This window comes from Corythoichthys intestinalis, chromosome 10, assembly GCF_030265065.1.
Source record: "Corythoichthys intestinalis isolate RoL2023-P3 chromosome 10, ASM3026506v1, whole genome shotgun sequence".
In the NCBI taxonomy this organism is placed as follows: domain Eukaryota; kingdom Metazoa; phylum Chordata; class Actinopteri; order Syngnathiformes; family Syngnathidae; genus Corythoichthys; species Corythoichthys intestinalis.
Window position 1 is genome coordinate 32,924,721 of NC_080404.1, and position 19,615 is coordinate 32,944,335.

At 38.6% G+C, this 19,615-nt stretch overlaps 1 protein-coding gene across 1 annotated transcript; it reads right to left on the minus strand.

Annotated features, from left to right (window-relative positions):
• Positions 1-574: 574 nt before the first annotated feature.
• On the minus strand, positions 575-18,136 carry LOC130922656 (max-interacting protein 1-like). Its single transcript, XM_057847572.1, has 7 exons — positions 18,040-18,136; positions 12,564-13,007; positions 11,526-11,631; positions 10,970-10,999; positions 9,829-9,943; positions 3,576-3,747; positions 575-3,462 (listed from the first exon to the last, which is right to left on the minus strand). The coding sequence occupies exons 1-7, from the start codon at positions 18,134-18,136 to the stop codon at positions 3,299-3,301; spliced, it is 1,128 nt and encodes a 375-aa protein (XP_057703555.1). The 3' UTR covers positions 575-3,298.
• Positions 18,137-19,615: the final 1,479 nt, after the last annotated feature.

The following is a 19,615-nucleotide window of genomic DNA, read 5'->3' on the forward strand; positions in this document are numbered from 1 at the left end:
TTGACAAAGATCAGATCACATTTGCTGGTGATTTTATGCAGAATGTGAGAAACTCCAAAAGGTTCAAATACTTTTTCATACCACTGTAGATGTGTTGAATTCACTGGATTGTTTCTGGTCTCCTCCCAAAAGGTAATCCCATTTGAATACATCAATGAAATAATTTAATGAGATAATGATTTAAAGTATGTGAACCAGTTTGGTGGAAGAGGTTTATTAGGATTCCAAGGATCGTCATCAGGAACCATATCAAAGTATCAGCGGGGCACCAGCAGCATGTTTTGCAAACAAAACCAAAAAAATACATAAATCCCTAAACAAGCACTAGAAAACATCAGGGCTGTGCTTCCCCCCTCCCCCCCCCCTTGGAACATATCGTCTCAAACAATTATTATAGTGCATTTTCTACATTTCCCAAACACATTGGGTGGGTTGGGTGAGCAGGGACTTGTGCAAGAGTCATACACCCACATTAAGACACACTTTGGTGCTGATGGATTCACTAGCAGGGAACAAAATGGACTCAATATTATTAATGGTTTGGAACAGTCAAAGATTTTGAATGTGGTATTGAAAAAAACAATCCCCCCCCAAAATTAAGGGCTTTGTTCATGCTACAGATGTTTTTTTTTTTTTCAAAGCTTTGTCAATAATCCAAAGCACGTTACAACATTCAACACACATGCGCTGTAGCCTTTGAAAAGAATTTACAATCTTTTACTTAAATCACTAGTCTTGAAAGTTGAATACTAACAGTATTAGCTTATGGACGGACAAAAGCAATGTTGAAAAAAATGATAGATGTACGTTATTGCTTTTTCGCCTTGTGCGCAGACAAGTGTAGTATAGCTTATTTCTAAATGGAGGTGAAAATAAATATGTTATACTAATGCAATAAAAGGGGAGGTATTTTTTTCTACATTTCCACCACTCAGTTGTAGCACAATTAAATATAGCAGAAAAAATAAATACTATGCAAAATAAATTAGAACACCTAACTTGTAGAAACGTGATGCTTGTGGCTCTGACTACTAAAAGCAGATTTTGTGTTTCAAAACACATTTTGGAATGCAGACGTTGTAGCCATTCAACAAGGAATAAGGGTTTTTTTTGTCGTTTTTTTTTTTTTTTAAACAAGGCAAATGGAGCAAATGTCAAGCTGGTATTTGTGGCCTTTTTTTTTGCTGGTTTATAAGAGGACCCATTTGATTGGTTGAAGGGTAGACATTTACCTGTTGGTGCCTCCATTTTTGATTGTGGCTGGTCACGGGACGATAGACATTCAGGTTTAGGTTGGAGTTGAGCTTAAGGCTGGTTCTTAGGTGGACACGTGAGAGGGGTTTGTTGAGCTATAGGCTGGTGATTGGTAAAGTCAGGAGTAGGGAACCTTTTTCCTATCGAGGCCATTTTGAGTCCTCGGGTCTGATTAACTAACCTCAACCAGTGTTGGGTGAGCTGAATATGCTAAATTGTCCACATTGTGGGAGGAGTATATGCAAATTTAGTCATGTGAATGATCAAACATGAGCTGAATGGCGTACCGCAAGCAACACGTCACTTCCGCTCATTAATATTCATGACATTAGCTACTGTTGCTAAGCAAGGACAAGCCACCGTTTGTCCCTAATAGGAAATGAATGGAAATCGTGTACGAAGGAGATGTTTACAGCGCTAAACCTACCAATTCTCTCTGAAAAGGATGTGCCTGGTGCCAAACTGACTGGCATAGATGTGGAAGAACATAAAAATGTTCAGTTAAAGAAATGGCTTTCGTGTCGAAGGCTGAAAAAGACGAAAAAAACGAGCCGACCTAAGCATAGCTTTAGCTTGTTTTTATCGACGCGACTGACAATGACATCTCCGGTTTCAACAAGCTATCCTTTACCATCAGCCCTGTCTTTCTTATATATCCTCTGGTTGTCCTACGTCTCTTACCGTTCTTGGGGGTAATTTAGTTAGCTTTGTGTAGCGATCACAAATGCTACTCAGTGACAGCCAACGAACACATTTAATTTTTTCATTGATAACACATCTTAATCCTATAATTTATTTAACCTTCCCCCTTACTAAAGTTGTTTTTTTAATATATATATATATATATATATATATATATATATATATATATATATATATATATATATATATATATAACAGAAACTGTAACAGTGGCAGTCACTGCCATTGTAATTTTTTTCAGGTCATTCATTGTCAGACAGAAGCAGTACGGCACAACGTTACGCTAAAAAAATATAAAAATGGCTTACCTCTTTGCCCTCTGAAAGACCATGCCAACCCAACATAATGTTTGCTGCATATGAAACGTGAATGGATTCGCCGAGCTGGTGTTAAAGTCCGCGCAAGTTGATTCGGTCTTCACGTTTTTTGTTTCCGGGAACGTATGAAGAAAACATCCTTCATGGTTGTAATGTCTAGAGTCGTTTCTACAAGTTCCAAAATAGCAATGCGTGATCGGCATGTTCGTTTTTGAAAGATTACCGGCGAAAAGTAGCACTTTTTACGTTGGGTCTATGCGAGGGCGGGTCTATAATGTCCCACTTCGGCTTTACTTCCGCTTTACGATGCGACGTAACGGTCTAAAAATAGCCTGCGTGCGGTACGCCATTGGTGTGGATAATTTTGTGCCTACAATCTAACCAACTGATCTCAAGCAAAATGAAAAGCTTTGTGGAGCTCTTTTAATCTTGTGAAAATATTTTTCAAATGCCAGAAACAAGAATGAAATAAAGGCTAAATCTTTGGCCTGTCACAAGAAGGAGCAATGCATATCACTGCCGTTCATCTCTGCCTTTTAGTGCATTTATATTATTTTAGCGCATGATGAGTCTGACAATAGCTCCCGCCTGATTGGCATGCATCCCGTTCAAGTTCAATTAAACACACTTGTTGGTGGTTGCTAGAATCCCCCAAATTATCGGAAGAGTACATATCTGTAACTGGTTAATGTTTGTTTGCCTCTTCCTTTTCCAATTCCATCACTTTAAATTTAATTTTTGCGCTTGTTGTGCTCACCCAATTATATTCACCGTTCACTAGATTTTGTATTGCTGTGATTGGATTTTGAGGGTGTGCCGTGCCACCACCTAAAATCAGCGAACATAGGCAACCTTAGTGACAATAAATATGGTACAAAATTATTGAATGTTATGAGATTTTTTCACATAGTTCTGCTATTGAGAATCAGATTCTGCCACGCATGTCATAGGTTCCCCACCCCTGTTTAAAGCCATAAAATAGTGTTGTTTTTGGGGAACAGTGAGGGAGCACAGCATGACAAGCCTCAAGCCGAGAAGGCCGCTTTGACACTGCAGGTGGAGTAGCCCTCGTCGCTAACCGAGCTCTGCCTGCTGCTCTGGTCGTCCAGGTCACTCGCTCCCCCACTACTCACGCTGTCCATTTCTCCAAGAGAGAAATCAGTGCACTCCACATCCACTTCGATTTCCTCTGTGCACACAAAATGACAGGTAACCCTTTATGTTATGTTTGTTTCTTTGGTACAGCACAAATGTTCCAGGAGCAATCTAACCCCTCGAGTGTTTAACACAACAGTTACTAACCTCGGTCCGATTCAGAGCGGTCGGAGTCAGTGGGTGAGCCCAGGCTGTCCGTGCGGATGCGGTCCCTTTCTCCAAGCGTCTGCAGCTGGGCCAGCTGCCTCTGCAAGTACCTCTGCTCCCGTTCCAGCGTGTCCAGCTGGTGCTGACTCCTTCGGTCAACCTCTTCCAGTTTCTAGAAAAGAGAAGCAAAAACGTGGAAAGTGTTGAAATGCTCAATGATGATTTAGTTCCCTGAGTTTCAAAGTGAAATAGTCTTAGTCTTAAGGGTCTTTTGTCTGAGAATGAATCTTTAAATCATTGCCTGCTTTTGACAGCGACAGTCATCCAAATTCGTTTAAACTGGGAGGCAGTGAATGTAGTGTTGCACCGATACTGTTGCCGATACCTGACTCTGTGGTATCGGCCGATGCCGATACTGTACCAGTACCATGATTTTAAAGAAAAATATTTTTTCGTTAGTTTGTTTCTTTGTTTTTTTAACCATTAAATTAATGTACTGTATACTCACTTGAATGTAAAATAATTGCTTGGTGAAACACTGCTTAAAAACTGTTGTAAAACAGGGAAAAAGAGACTAACACAAACTTTGTGAGTACACAAACTGTCAGTGCAGTTATACCACATTAGAATGTTAGTTTAGCTCATGTGCTTAGCACTTTTACTACAAGACTTCAAAAGCAGCCTACTTTTCCCACTTTTACCAGCTCATGTCAATGCTACAGCGTGGGGCAGAACAATTAGCTTATTTAAATTTGGCGCCCTGAAGCGATAGTTGCTCTGAGGACGGTAGGGATTGACTTATTTGAGAGGGTGTGGTTTAAAGTTTGTTTCTTACCATGTGTTATCTATTTTGTGATCATCATGGAGTGGATGAAGTTGGAACGCGCTTTCTCTGTTGAGGCATTTTTTTTTCAAGCCGCCACTCAATCGTCGCAACGCAACGTGCATTTCGTAGACATTGTTCAGACATTGAACAGTGTTCCTGGCCAGCAGTCGATTATTCTATGGGTAAACAACTTCAGGGAAACAGGTGACGTAAACCTGGCCTCCCACAAACAGCAAGCTTACCTAGAAACATTGACGCGGTAAGACAGTCTGTTTTGAGATCTCCCCGACGGTCTGCTCGCAAAGACGGATCTGCTCTTCGGTTGTCTGCTCGTTCTGTTAGACGAATCCTCCATGAAGAATTTAAATTTCAATCCTACAAATTAACTATGATGCAGGAACTTAATCCACGCGATTTTATTTCCCGTGAAAATGCATGTGAGGCGCTTTTGGCTTGCCTGACGACACATTTGTTTTCTTCAGTGATGAGGCTAACCTCCATCTCTCGGGATCTGTAAATAAGCAAAACATGCGCTATTGGAGTCCAGAAAACCCCAGAGAACTTCATCAACGTCCTCTACACGCACTACGTGTAACTGTTTGGTGTGCACTATCGTGAGTTGGCATAATTGGCCAACGTTTTTCTTGAAGAAAATGAACAGTTAGTACCAGTGACATCTGACTGTTATGTCAACATGATCAATGAGTGTTTCCTGCCAACACTGAACCAGATGGGTGTGGAACGTGGGGCAATATTGAAATGTCTACGGAATGCACGTTGCGATGATTGAGCGACGGCTTGAAAAAAATGCCTCAAAAGCGAAAGCGCGTTCCAACTTTGTCCACTTCATGATGCTCATTGGGGTTCCTGAAAAATAAACACAAAACAAATAATGCAAGTTAAATACCAAACTTTAAGCCCCAAACTCTAAATAAGTCCATCCCTACCATCCTCAGCGCAACCATCGCTTCAGTGCGCCAAATTTAAATAAGCAAGTTGGTCTGCCCCACCCTGTATTACTGTTTGACATGTACATTTATCCATCATTTAAAGTATAGGCTCTAACATAGAAAATATGACTGGTAAATGCTAAATGATCTCTTCTCCTTGGCTCAAACACCAAAGGACTTGGTTCTATCATTTTCCATCTTCCCCCCAATAACATTCAGCGTTCTGAAGGAATTTTTTTCTACCTTTAATGTGTTCTTAGGAAGAGCGACAAAAGCTGCTTCTTTAACAGAAGCACTGTAACTGCACTGTAATTGAAACTAAATCAAGAGTAAGTCTTACACAGCATACTGTAACTAAATTTTAGTGATTTACTGGGACAATTCCAATATTAGCATCGGTACCAGTGCAACACTAAGTGAATGTTCATGTTTCAGTGCCATTGACGGTGCTAAACGTTGAATCCATTGATCATTCGCTGGCAGCTTCCTCTAGTCAAAATGGATGGATGAAATGAATGAAAGAGAAAACCCTCTCAGATTGGATGTTTAGTGTCGTCAGTGGCATCCAACTAGTTAAGCAACATTCAAGTACTGTAAAAAATTTTTGTAGCTGAAATAAAGTGTGTTTTGCACTCTTCATTCATGCCGTTTGCACCTGCTCCAGTTTACAGCTCTACACCCAAAACCACATCAGACAGAGCAGCACACCAGGACCGTGTTTCCATGACTTCAGTCAACTGTTGACGTTAGGAAATACTTTATACTGTACACGCGTTATCCACAAAGAAAAGAATTCTCAACCACAAAACACTCCCTAAATGTCATTCCCATAAAAAGTAGTCAAACCACTGAATGGTATCTGCGTTATATGTTATGCAACTGTTTGTTTCCGTCATTATTGCGCAAACAAAAGCTTCAAATCTCAACAAAGCAAAAAATACAAACAGGAAAGCGGCCACTAAAACATCCAGAGTGCCTGTTGATGAAATAGTACAGTGGGAGGTCATGGGAAAGTCTTTTGTGAATGGCCATTATGAACTCATTGGAAGCAATCCACACATTTCTCAAATGGGAGAATTAGGAACATTACAACAGCATTATTTCAAAATTTAAGTCATTTTCTAATAATTTGAATTGTTTAATGCATAAGATGAATTATGTTATTTTTGTAGTTTAAAAAAAAAAATTGATTGCAATAGCGTTTCCTAGTTAATTCGTTCTGCAGACGGTACGTTTAGAAATGTTTTGTCTTATTATGCAAGTACTTTGTTCTTCCTTCACACCCATTAATATCAGGAGTGCTAAGCAGTGAGGGAAAGCCACCTTGAGGTTGCCACTATATGGTTCTGAAATGTGAAAGCATTAAACATATGGTAAATAAATAAAGTATTATTTTAATCTATGCGTGTGCATTTACTGCGGTTTAGTACAATACTTTAGTCGAACGGCCAGTTCCTGTCTTTGCCACTCTTTGTCTTTTGGATGATAATAATTATTAGTCTTAGTCATATTTTAGACGTCTCAAAAAGTGTTTGTCTTCGTCTAGTTTTTGTTGATGAAAATCCAAGACTTAATTTCCTCTAGCTTTATTCCACATTTAGATAGATTTATTTTTTTCGTCTGTAAAATATATATTTTTTAAAAATAATAAATATATAAATAAATAAGTGAAGTAGGGCTGTCCCAAACGATTCATTTTCTCCCGATTAGTCAGCCGACTATTTTTACGATTAGTCGACTAATCTAACAATTAAAAAAAAAAAAATTGTTTTTGTTTTTGTTTACTAATTTAGCAATGAAATTTTTGTTGACGCTTATCAATTCACAAAAAACATATTGGAACACTTAAATTATTTATTAAAGTACAAATAAACACATAAATAACAATAATAAATCACAAATAAACAATGAGTTCAAATGCTGATAGAATTAACTAGTGTAGCATCCCGATTGAAAAGGTGGTCTCTTAAACTGATGGTTTACAACTTTTATTCAATCCTTGATGTAATCACACCGTAAGAGCTATGGTGCACACAAATAAAACAACACAATTAGAAATTAACAAAAACTTTTCACCTTTTTCCTTTTAAACCTTATTTATATATCAATGAATTGCCTTTACCTTAATTTATTAGCTTATCATTGACAATCTCGCCCTTGAGTGCAATCACTGTATATACTGTATATATTTATGACTATTTAACCTTATGTAATTTTCTATACCATAAAATAAACCATAACATGAAATAAACCTTTCAGTTAGCATTAAGGACAATACTAATAGCACTTATGGGCCCATTGTCAATGAAACATTATTATTCAGTAAGGCGACAGCACCCTCTGGTGTACAAAAAATGAAAAAAATAAATAAATAAAATTACAAACTGGGTGACGGCATTTGAGGTGTTTATTCACGGCCGACGTGCAGCCAAGCTTGGCATTGAAGAGACAGGACAGAAAAGTGTACCCTCCGTTGTTTCTTTGAAATAAGTCAATGTTTTGGACACACTGGTGCGCTTTTTTTTGGCTTTGTTCCGCTTTCCCCGCTTGCATACAGAGCATCCGACATTCTGAACTTTCCACGCATATATTTTTTTGAACCCTTCATTAACCGTCGACGGGATGTTGTGCTCGTCGACGGATTTACGTCATCGATGACGTCGACTTTGTCGACTAGTCGGGACAGCTCTAAAGTGAAGGTTTCCAACTATTTCAAACGAACACTGAGAGACGAGCACAAATTGTAGCGTCTACAAGGACATCGCCAACTTGGTGGTAATACAAACTCAGCAGGAAAACAGTACATTATTTTTTAATTAATTACACCCACCTGGATGCCACGAACTGTGTGCAAAAAAAGTTAGCCTAATGCTAACGCGGACACGAATGTTATGCTAACGCTATGAGTTACATTTAGTGTGTGATGATCACTCAGCCTTAAAGCAATATAGCTTATTCTCTCTGGCCAAGATAAGAAACCGAATATTACCTGTGTGCAAGTCTGCATGGAGACTGGAGAAGACACAACCAGACACTGCTACAGGCTAACTACTAGAGGTGGGAATCTTTGGGCACCTTACGATTTGATTACGATTCAGAGGCTACGATTCGATTATAAATCGATTATTGATGACCCCTACCCCGCTATTAGCTGCTTTAAATGTTTTGTACATTAATTACAAAATCTGTATTAAAAAAAAAAAATGAATAAAAATTTTTAAAAAGCCTCGCCGGTTTAAATAAATGACTATTTCAGTATCAAGTTAACAGTTAAAAACAATAAATAATATACTCAAATCCCCATTCTGTATCAGCAGCTTTAAACTACATTCAATTAATTTAATGTTGTGAATCAACCGTTAAAGTTGTTAAAATTGCTCCCGTTAATCCATAATTTCCCTTTTGTCTACTTTCGACATGTGAAAGTTTTAAAACAATTTTAAAGATAGATTCAAGTCAATATTTTACAGATTTAGGAGTATTTTAGATAAAAAGTTAATTAGGTTCGCTTGGAAGGTTCACTACAAAAGCCTTGCAAAAGTCTACTGCTTTAAGATGGCGGCCGTTTACTAACACCCGCATCTAGCTTTTTGTACATGTGCTGCTAACACCACCGAGTCTATATTGCATCTAGTCCTATATAAATATGATATCTACCGTACCATTATGTGGACGTACTTTGTAGCAGCTGTCGGCAGCAGTCAGGTATGTTGTTGGTTTTTTTTATCTCGCGGCATGAGTTGAGCTAGAGCCGTGAGTTGAGCCGGGTAATGACAAGCACGATGTTTAGCTACTCTCGCTCCGTTCCTGATTGCGTCCCGAAGACCGCGCGGCGCGCGGAGTGTTTTTCTTCCGCTTTACTTGACATATTTCAATAATCGAAATTTGGATGTTTGTGAATCGTTCTCGAATCTTCCACGGCCGAATCGCGAATAATCTAAGAATCGGAAATTTCGCACACCTCTACTAACTACACATAAAATGTCACACACTATGAACATGACGGAAACTATTAAGCATTTGTGTCGTCAGACAAAAACTGGCATTAGTCTCGTTGTGTTTTAGTCTTCCAAAACACGTTTTTAGCTCGTTATCGTCATGAAAAATGTGTTAGTCGACGAAAACAACACTGGATTAGCCTATTTGACTAAAATGTGCAGGGTAGGTGATATGATGAGAAGATAAAGGGTCAAAGGTCAAAGTAGTCAGAAATATTGCAATGCTTTGAATTTTTGCTGCAGGCAGAGGTCTGCTCTCTCAGTGCTCCGCTAGTTTCTTATGGGAATACTTGATTTGGAATGACAAGAATTCAACGAGCATCACAGAACGGATCACGTTTACCAATCAGCAGTATGTCAGTTTTTCTCCTCAACATTGCTTGTGTTAAATTTCCTTAAATGTACAACTGGATAGGAATGTTGAAGTTCAACATTTAACATAGTCAAGACATTGTGACAATATTAGACTACCATCACACCTTGATGTGCACTTTGGCCTTGTTGAGGAGTCCAAGTGTGGTGTGCCGACTGCAGTCAGGTCCCAAAGGGATGAGCGACTTCAATCTTTCCAAACACAGGCGGAGATGAGCTCGTCTGAATGGGGGGTGAAACACAGAAAATAGGGAAGTCAGTTTGCCCAGCAGCTAAATAAGGTAACTTAAATATTAATAGACACAACAGGATGGACACAATGATAAACATATGGTTACATTAATGTCTCTGAACTTTTTTCGGAGGGGGAGGGGGGTATCATTTCTATTGGCTAAACTGCTTCTAGTACCTGTATATATATTTTTTCCCTCCAATCAGATTTTAATTTGTGTTTCAGTGTTTTTACAATTAGTATTACTTGCCCTTGTAACTTCTACTTGGAACTGTTTCTTAACTAATCAGACTTCACCCCATTCGATTGGTCAGAGCAAAACTGGTCAAGTAGCAAAACACATTAATGATGTATTTTATTTTAGTTTTGTCAATATTTTTATATAAATATATTGTGAATGTGCATTTTAGTATAGCTTATTGAGTCCCCACTGAAGTCTTGGTCCCAAATCTACTCGTACCAAGTATACCTAATGAAGACCTAAGTAGTGTACTGTGATCAAGCTATGATGTAATCTCCCTCAAAGCAACATCCCCCTACACTTACTTTGTTTGGCAAACATGAACAGGCCATTTAATTTTGGACACAAACGCATCCTGACATTTGTCAACTGCTCGCAGCTATGGTCGCCTCGTACCGCACTAAAGGAAGGAGGACGAGGCTGTGCTTCAGGAAGGAGTCTTGTTGTCTGGAAACAGATGCTTCGCATTTGCTGACTGGGGAAATGTCTGCAAGTCCTTCAGGAACTGTGGCACTCGCGAACCGCAGCAGCGTGAACATATTGCTATAGGCTACGCTTCATCAAAGGTGAATTTAAAAGCCATACAGTGTTGTTCAAAATATTGCAGCGATAATAAAAATACAATTTGAATCAATTGTCGTTATAATTACTCCTAAAGGTATCCAGATCATTTTATTTTTTAATTATCTTTTTTTTCTCCAAACCTTATAGAAAATCATATTAAATTCACACATGTAAAAAAAAAAAAAAACACTTTTAATCTTTTGGCACTTACCTATTCTTTTCCAGTTCATTGTGGGCCGACCTGTAGAAATGGAGAATATGTAGCAATTTAGCAAAAATGTGAATTAAATAGTCTCTCAAATGATTAAAAAATGAAAAACAAAACATGAATAAATATAATGATACAGTAATTGTAAGTTACACATGACTATTCATGATTAATGCAGCATGTCAAATTGAGTTTTCAAAGGTTATTTTTTGATTTATGTATATATTTTTATGTATAAAAGATAACAGAAATGAGAGTAGCATCATCTCAGTGAAAAAGTGTTCACAACACGTATTTTAGACAGATTTATGAATAGACATATCTGGGAACAATATATCTCATACAAAGAAAAAATATAACATTTTTAGACCACTTCATGAAAAATTTAAGGAACAAATGATAAATTATAATCTCATTTAGTTGTAGCTACATTTATTTTCCAATGCATTTGTAGAAATATCATGCCTTTATATAAAACGACACACATACATAGCATGAGGTTTTATAAATATATATATTTATAGTTAATATATATTGTATTAGACATTTATGAACCCACCTATTGTGAATATTGTCCAGTTTCTTGTTCTTGTTGAATTTACGATGTTTTTGTGGGTGTACCAATTCATTGGCAGGGTAGGTCGAAGCATAACCATGCTCACATTCTGTGTAATCAGAAAATAAAACGTGAAACAGCAGTACATTCGTAGTATTTTTATTTATTTATTTTGCATTAGCATGTGTCCTGACTCCTGACCTAAATATTCATCAATTTTAGATTGCACGAGGTATGTGAATGTTCTATATTTGACATTAATGTCCAATATACAACCAGTAAAAATATAAACGTAATGTTTATCTGCTATTTCCGTATTTAATGTGCAGCTGCGTCGAATCCTTCAAATCCCAAAATGCTTTCTTTCCGGTAGCGCGTGACGTCATACTTATACTCTCATCTGATTGGCTTAACGACGGTGGTGAAAAAAGTAGGAGGCCAATCAGTATGCCGCAATATGTTCCATGTGGGAACCATGTGAATATACACATACAAGAGAGCTTGTACCTGAAAGTGATAACCGGCGTTTATAATTCAGAATTAATACTTTATAATGGCTTGTTTTGGTATGAGAATAGGGTTTTGTGTGTTTTTAAGTAAATAATTGGAGCAGGAGAAGCAACATAGTTAATTCATTAGAAGGGGCGATTGGTGTCAAATTTCGCATACATTAAGGGTGAGACAATAAGATGTTCAACATGCGTGTATGCATAAGGTATAAAATGTGAATTTTCTCCCTGCAACTCTGGTTGGTGGTCTGCCGATTAAAATGGGGGCAGATCGCAACAATAGAAAAGGCACCAAATTGGATCACGAGCCATGCATCATCTCCGAAATAAACACGATTTCCGGATTGATTTATTTAAAACGTCTTCTATTACTCCCACAAGACGAAGGTGCCGTGGGGGTGGAAAAACTGTTCTTCGTGGCCCTGTGCTGTGTTGTCGTGCGCGTCGCCTCTATTGTTGTCTGCCCCCCGGATCCGACCGAGGCGCGTTTAGGGCACGCACACACTTGTACTCGTCTCCTCGACCCACTTACTTCCACTGTTCTTATCCACATTATCGATGTAATGTGCGGCGTCCAGCAACACTTGCACGTTCTTCATAAACGTGTCCATGGCGGAGCACCTGGTGTCCGACGCGTCGCCCAGCGAGCAGTCGGACACATCTCCCGAATCCCGCAGGTCAGTGAACGCACCGCGCTCCTCCGACACAAGCTCGCAGTTGTTCCGCTCGTCGTCCTGTCGTTGTTGTCCCGCGTACTTGACCATTTCTATTAAGGTTTTCTTTTGATCGTATGGGGCGAATGTGCAGCCCCTGGCTTGTCCTCCGTGTGTGCACTGAGCGGATGACTGAGGCTGGATGGAATTGCAGTCCTTAGCCTCAGCCACTTGCCCTACTTGGTGGATAATCCCTCCCACTAAACGCGTGCACGCCGCATCCATTGTCAACTGGGCCACAGAACACATCCTCATGATCAATGCTGCAAAAGGGAGGGGAGCTGACCGTGAATGTATAACGAAGCATCTTTTAACATTGTATTAATTACAAAATTGATTGCAGAGTATTTTCCCCATATCATTGATATCCAGTTTTATATCATTGTCTTGGTTGGAACACTCTTTGTACTTAGTATCAGAACCAGTTGTTATTTCTTAATTTTTTTATTGCACCCGTTGTGCAAATTTTGGCTTCTTAAACTGGACCACAAGGATATGGATACACTGCATGTGCAAGTACACTGTTTTAGATTTTTTTTTTTCCATTATAGAGCAATATTCGGCCCACTAGTGCAACCTTTGACTACTCATATCCATTTGGGATGCTAGGGTCTCTTCGGGCTCAAGCAAGAAATCTCTGGGGCCAATATCCAATGTAATTCAACATGCTTTAAAGTGTGTATGACAGGAGAAAAAAAGTCTTACATAGCATTATTATGTGAATTGGAATCATATTTTGAGACGATTCGACTATATACAACAATTTGGCAAAGCGCAGATGACGAGAAATTAGTCTTTTAATCTGCCGTTTAGCCTCGCCTGTCATTATCGCGCTCTAGCGTCCACAAATGGAGGATGACGTCGGCAGGGTCATGATTTCATCTGAATTAGAATTCGGCCCATTGAGGGGGAATTATTCAGAACGAGGAAAATGCGACGAAGTGAGCAGCAAAATGTTATTGTTTCAATCTCTCTACTTCAATATTTTTACAGGATATTCTTTTCATCCAAGTATTTTTCCCAATGCTAAATAAATGGTATGGTCATGACAAATAACAGATGGAATATGAAATATTAAAAATGCATTTATGCGGTACGACATGGCAAAATTACTCCATAATGGTCAAAACTGTCGACTTCACCTTCACTGTCGCAACTTCCGAATGATATTTTATGCCACCGGAGTTAGTCCGGCTTTTATCATTTTCCTGATTCGGAGAATGTAAACAAACCAGGAGGCGTGACAGCTAACCGACATGCTAACCCGAACCACATGACGTCTCAAAGTCTTTTTTTCGCTTTTTCGAAGCGAAGAATCACACAAAACTAGCCCAGATCATTTCACACGATGGCGGGGTTGTCGATTGTCTCCGCCGATCTGCAACCCGCCCAGCGGCGAGCATGCTACAGCTCGTGGTTCCCCTGCTGCAGGCAGGAGAGCTTGTTTACAGGGAAGCAGCTGGAGAATGACCGCCGGGCAAACCGGCCGATTTTGGAGGAGCACGTAGCTGCCACATGGTCAACAGAAATGTGGCGTAATTTAATGCTTAACTACACGTCGAAGACGTAAACATTGAGAGAGCGGCATGCAGTTGGTGTGTGTAGCTAACAAGACAGGATGTGCCTAGGGAGAACTTGTCTACACGTCCGTCCATGATCAAACGTAAGTAAATATTCCTTAATTTAAAGAAAGTTTGTAGTGTTTAGTTTATAATCGGTGTATTCGCGGCCATTTTAACACAAAGTTGCCATTTCTGATGGGGTGGAAAATTTGACAGAACACCGGGCACACGAAGAGGGCAGTAAGCCGAGTATAGCGCTCTCCCTCATTTTCATGGCACGGGATTCAAAAATTGAATTAATAAAACGATTAATTGAATAATTAATTGATTAATTAATTCAATACACACACATCCAAGCGGTCCATTTCATTTAGGAGCATAATATACAGCGTGAAATATGAAATAAACATGCTTTTTGGTGTCATACGCACTTTAAATGTTCTCCTCCGAGTAGTTATCCATCATTATGCATACTTTTTTAAAATTGTTGTTTTAACAAAATGCAATGTATTAATATTATTCTCTGCTATTATCAACATCAAATACTATAAGCTAGGCTAACCATATATTGATTTCCAAAAAAGAGGTCACTCGTCTTGGCCTCGAGATACTTAAATTTTACTAGAAGTTCACTCAAAGATGCTTCATCACTTTAATGTATTGAAAGTGTGCTTCCGTCTGGATAGAAAATTCAGTTTTATAACAAAATATTATATAGTATAGTATATGTATAACCAAAGACTCAAACTCTTAGAGGTTACTCAACAAGCCTTATTATTCCTAAATTCCTAAAATAATGGCTCTTCTGGATTAGCAGCTCATCCTTGAACAAAATAATAGCTGTCTTTTCAATTCTTACTGTACAAAAAAATGATCTGAAACAATGTTTTAAGTAAGACGTCTTCTGTAGAAAATCTAGCTTTTAACAAAAAGCTCTTTTCTCTTTCCCATGAAAAAATGTAAATCAAATCATAGCCTCAGAATACAAATTTAATAATGATAATAAAAAATGTCACTTTAGTCTTTAGTTTTTGTTGTTGTATTCTTATACTGTATTTGCAATTACAGCAACTCATTTATGCTAATGAATGACATTTATGCTAATCCAAGTTGTCTGAAAATTAGTTGAAAATTGAGCAATATATAGCTATTTAAAGGGAACACTACATGGACACATGTTATGTTTATTGAAGGGCCCCAATATGAAATGGCCGGCAAGTGACAACTTCTGTCCTCATTGCCGACTTATTTTATAGTCTTGGAGGATGAAGGCTAAATGCAGTTGCAAGTTGCTTGAAAAACAAATGTCTCACACATCTCATTTCCATGCCGTTCAAATTAAAAGGACATTTACAATATATTCATGACCCACTAACGTTACTTAACCTACCGGTAGTTAGTTAATTTTTCAGTGTCCCTAAACATATAAATAAATATGTCAATAGTAAACTATTGACAACATTACGCTAATGTTAATAGCTGCATGCTATTCGTATGCTACTGCAGACTACATTTTTCAGATGACTTTTTTGAAATAGTTCTCTCAGAAGAGAAAGACGAGAGGAGGCTAGTCATGTATTACTCACTCATGGCTCAATCATGGTGATGGTGAGCGTTGCTTTTTTATTAAAATTTTTTTTTTTTTTAACCTTTTTTCCATGTATTTTGTATTACTACAGTACATGATGTTAAGATTTCAATTCACTAAATTAAAAATCATTTTAAAATGAATAAAATATTATTTATCATACATGTAATTCAGACCTTTATATTTATCATATTTATTCAAAATAGTTTCAAATTTGTCTGTTGTACAATGTACAGTATTTCTGCCCCCGCTGCTGATAAAAAAAAATCCTAGAAGACATACCGTACACCCCCTACGCACACACACACAGTCTCAGTCCAAAAAAATGTCATAAATTGAAAGCCCCAGAAGAGTCTTGGGCAGCACTAATTTGGTGCCATTGACACTGATAGACATTCAATTCCTTTAACTGGGAGGGTTGGCAAGGAATGATCACTGCCAGCACCTTCTAGTTAAAATGAATTGGACGTCTATTGCCGTCAATAGCAGGTGGTGAGTAATAATAAACTGTGATTGTACTGACAAAGGTGAAAAAGCTTTTTTGCTGTCAAAGTCACTGTGAATATCTTTTCACAAAAAGTGGTTACTTCTCCTTCTTTTTTTGTTTTTACTTCCCAAATAGTAAACTGGGTGAAACAAACGCATTAGTGCCAATTACTAATTTCGGATTAAAAATATGAAATTCAGCTTTCATGAGGCAGCCCCCATGGTTACATAACCAAAATATACAATATTCAGGGGTGTGTAGACTTTATATCCACTGTCCATTCATCATTTTGCCACATAATATTTAGTTCCCCTAACTTTATTCCCGCTGTTTTAATACTGTACAGAAATGTCATACAGTAGTGAAAAAAAACAATACTAACGATATAACCGTCCTTCAAGTTTCACTGGATTGTATTACTTGTGAGCACAAAGCGCAAAGTACTACACGAACCTTAAGTTGGATATCGAATAAATGCTCAATGGGCTTTTCACAGTTGTGTGCCCACAAGTGTTAAATGATTAAATGGACGGGATCAAGTCTAATCAATAGTGCAAGACTGGAAGGATATCACTATTCTTATAAATTTGTCATCACCTCAGGCTGCATATGATTCATTTTTTTCAGGGTTGATGGGGCTGGGTATAGGATAACGTTGTAAAATATACAAAAAACTAATATTGTGAGAATATAGTATTTACAGCAAGCAATATGTTTTATTAGTAAGCAGTTGTACTGTTTGGAGATTGTATACTGTAATTTTCAGACTATAAGACATTACTTTTTCCCCTCGTTTTGAATCCTGCGGTTTATAGTGTAGTGCAGCTTATTTGTTGATTTATTTGGGCTAATGGGCAACACTTTATTTGACAGCGGAGTCATAATACTGCCATCAGATCGTAACAATTATGGCATGACACTATAATGGGCATTAATGAATGCTTATGACAGATGTCATTAAGTGTCATCCGGCAAATTATGTCACTAACTCCATTTATGTCCAGCTCAGATCTTTTACATCCATTCAAAAGTGAGATAATTTGCTGGACGACACAAAGTGATATCTGTCAAAAGCATTCATTAATGCTCATGGCAGTGTCATGTCATAATTATGATGATCTTATGATAATCTTATGGCACCACTGTCAAATAAAGTTTTACCAAACACCAAAACTAGCAATTAATGAAACAACTGGAACAGTAACTGAATTGAGCACAGATCATGAGTTTTGATTGTTATTTACATCTGTAGTGCTGCAATGCATGCTAGGAGGCATGTTTACAACAACAGTGTTGACAGCAAGTGGCGGCAGAGGTTGGCTGTCTCCCCCAAGGGAGCACTGATGGTTAAATGAAGCTTATTGAAGCAATGAAGCTTTTTAGCCAATTGGTTCAAAGCTTCATAGTGGTTCATTCGGTCTTATGACAGTCTTATTCCGCTTTCAAATAAAAACTGTTATCTGTAATTATCTTTTTGTGTAAATATCCCATAACACAGTGAGGACAGCTGCATCTAATCGTCCAGTGCGGCATATCTATGAACAAATGGCGTTTTCGTATCAAATTTGGTGTGTGGCGGCTTATACTCAGGTGCTCCTTAACTTATATTACAAAAATTACGGTATATATTTATGAGGAGAACTTTGCATCGGGGCGACCTCGGATAAGCGGGGAAAATGGTTGGATGGAGGGCACCTCTTGGATCAGGAGTGTCGGGGTACTGAACGGTCGATTGGACAGGATGGAGCAAACCATTTTTGCTACATGGGGCAGTGATGTATCTATCTATTAAAATATGTTTCAATCAAGTAATGTATGATTATACATTCAAACTTATCTAAAAAGGATAGGCTATACCTTTTTAAATCATCTCACAAATCTAGGGAGTGCTTGGGCACCCCACAAAATGGGCTGGAAACCCCAATGCAGCTGGCAACCAGTTGAGGGTACCCCACCTCCTGCCAATAGTCATCTGGGATAGGCTTCAGAATCCTTGGAAACCTTGTGACATTATAAATAGTAGATGAATATTACAAATTGTTTTTAACACGTTGACATTTACTCCAACCAATACCCCTATTACGACTATATTCCTGTAAATACTGCATTTACACTTCTGAATTAGAACTAAAAACAACAACAACAATAAAAAAGCTGTTTTTTTCTATTCATGTAACACTGTGACCTTTTTCTGGCTATTTCACGACTCTTATTCTGTCATATTAGGACATTATTCTCAAATGCATTGTTATTATACTCGTGTGATCTCTTATTTCTTGTTTGTAAAGAAAGCGCATTAACATTAAAATGATCTGATGAGAGTATTTTTCACTTTTGGTTATTTTCCCATGCTGTCATTCGGGATCATATTATCCCCCCTCCCCCTCCTTTTTTCAGTCCGCGATTTGTCAAGCCAATCAAAAAGCACTTCACCATCTCGTTCTAAACCAGACCCTGTGTACGTTGAACCCTAACCTTTCCGGCTAATTGGAAAGCAACTAACCTTGAACATGCCTTCCTTGCGTCTTTGCTTAACACGCGATCGGTGATTAAGAAGTCATCTTTCTGCAAGCCGTGAGGGCCAAGGGACAAGAGGGGGGTCGTTTCTGGGGGTCTTTACGAGGCCAGCCATGCGTTCCGGGCCCGGCCAGACAATAGGTGCAGATGGCTGGCCTGCTGCAGATGTGGCCCGCCCTGTAACGGACGCCTGTGAGAGTGTGACACCCTCCCGTGAGGGGTGGTGGTGGGGGGGTGTCTACATCAGCCGCCTGGTCGGGTCTGACGCGTGAACTGTGACCGCGTGCTGCACACAAAGCCCGGCCCGTCACAGCATGGGTGTAGAATGTGAGCCCAACTGGAGTAATCTGAAAAGCTGGAGGATTACACACTAGGCCATGTCAAACTGTGTGAATGTGTGCTTGAGCGTGTGTGGTTTGAATCGGTTTGCTTGTGGGGTGGGGGACACCGTACATTGTCATCTGTATCAGATATAAAAATAAATCTCATGAATTATGACGTTATAGTGCCATTGACAGCGAAAGACGTGCAAACCATTGAAATTGGAGCTGCCAGCTCTCTATTTATTGCCGCCAATGGCAACTAATGAGTTAAGCGAGTGAAGAGCAAACATTTGTGCTCAAAGGCCAAATTTTTAAAAAATTGGCCAGATGGGCCATGTCATCTAATTTATTTATGATCCTGATTATAACCCCTCAAGGAGAAAATGAATTTACT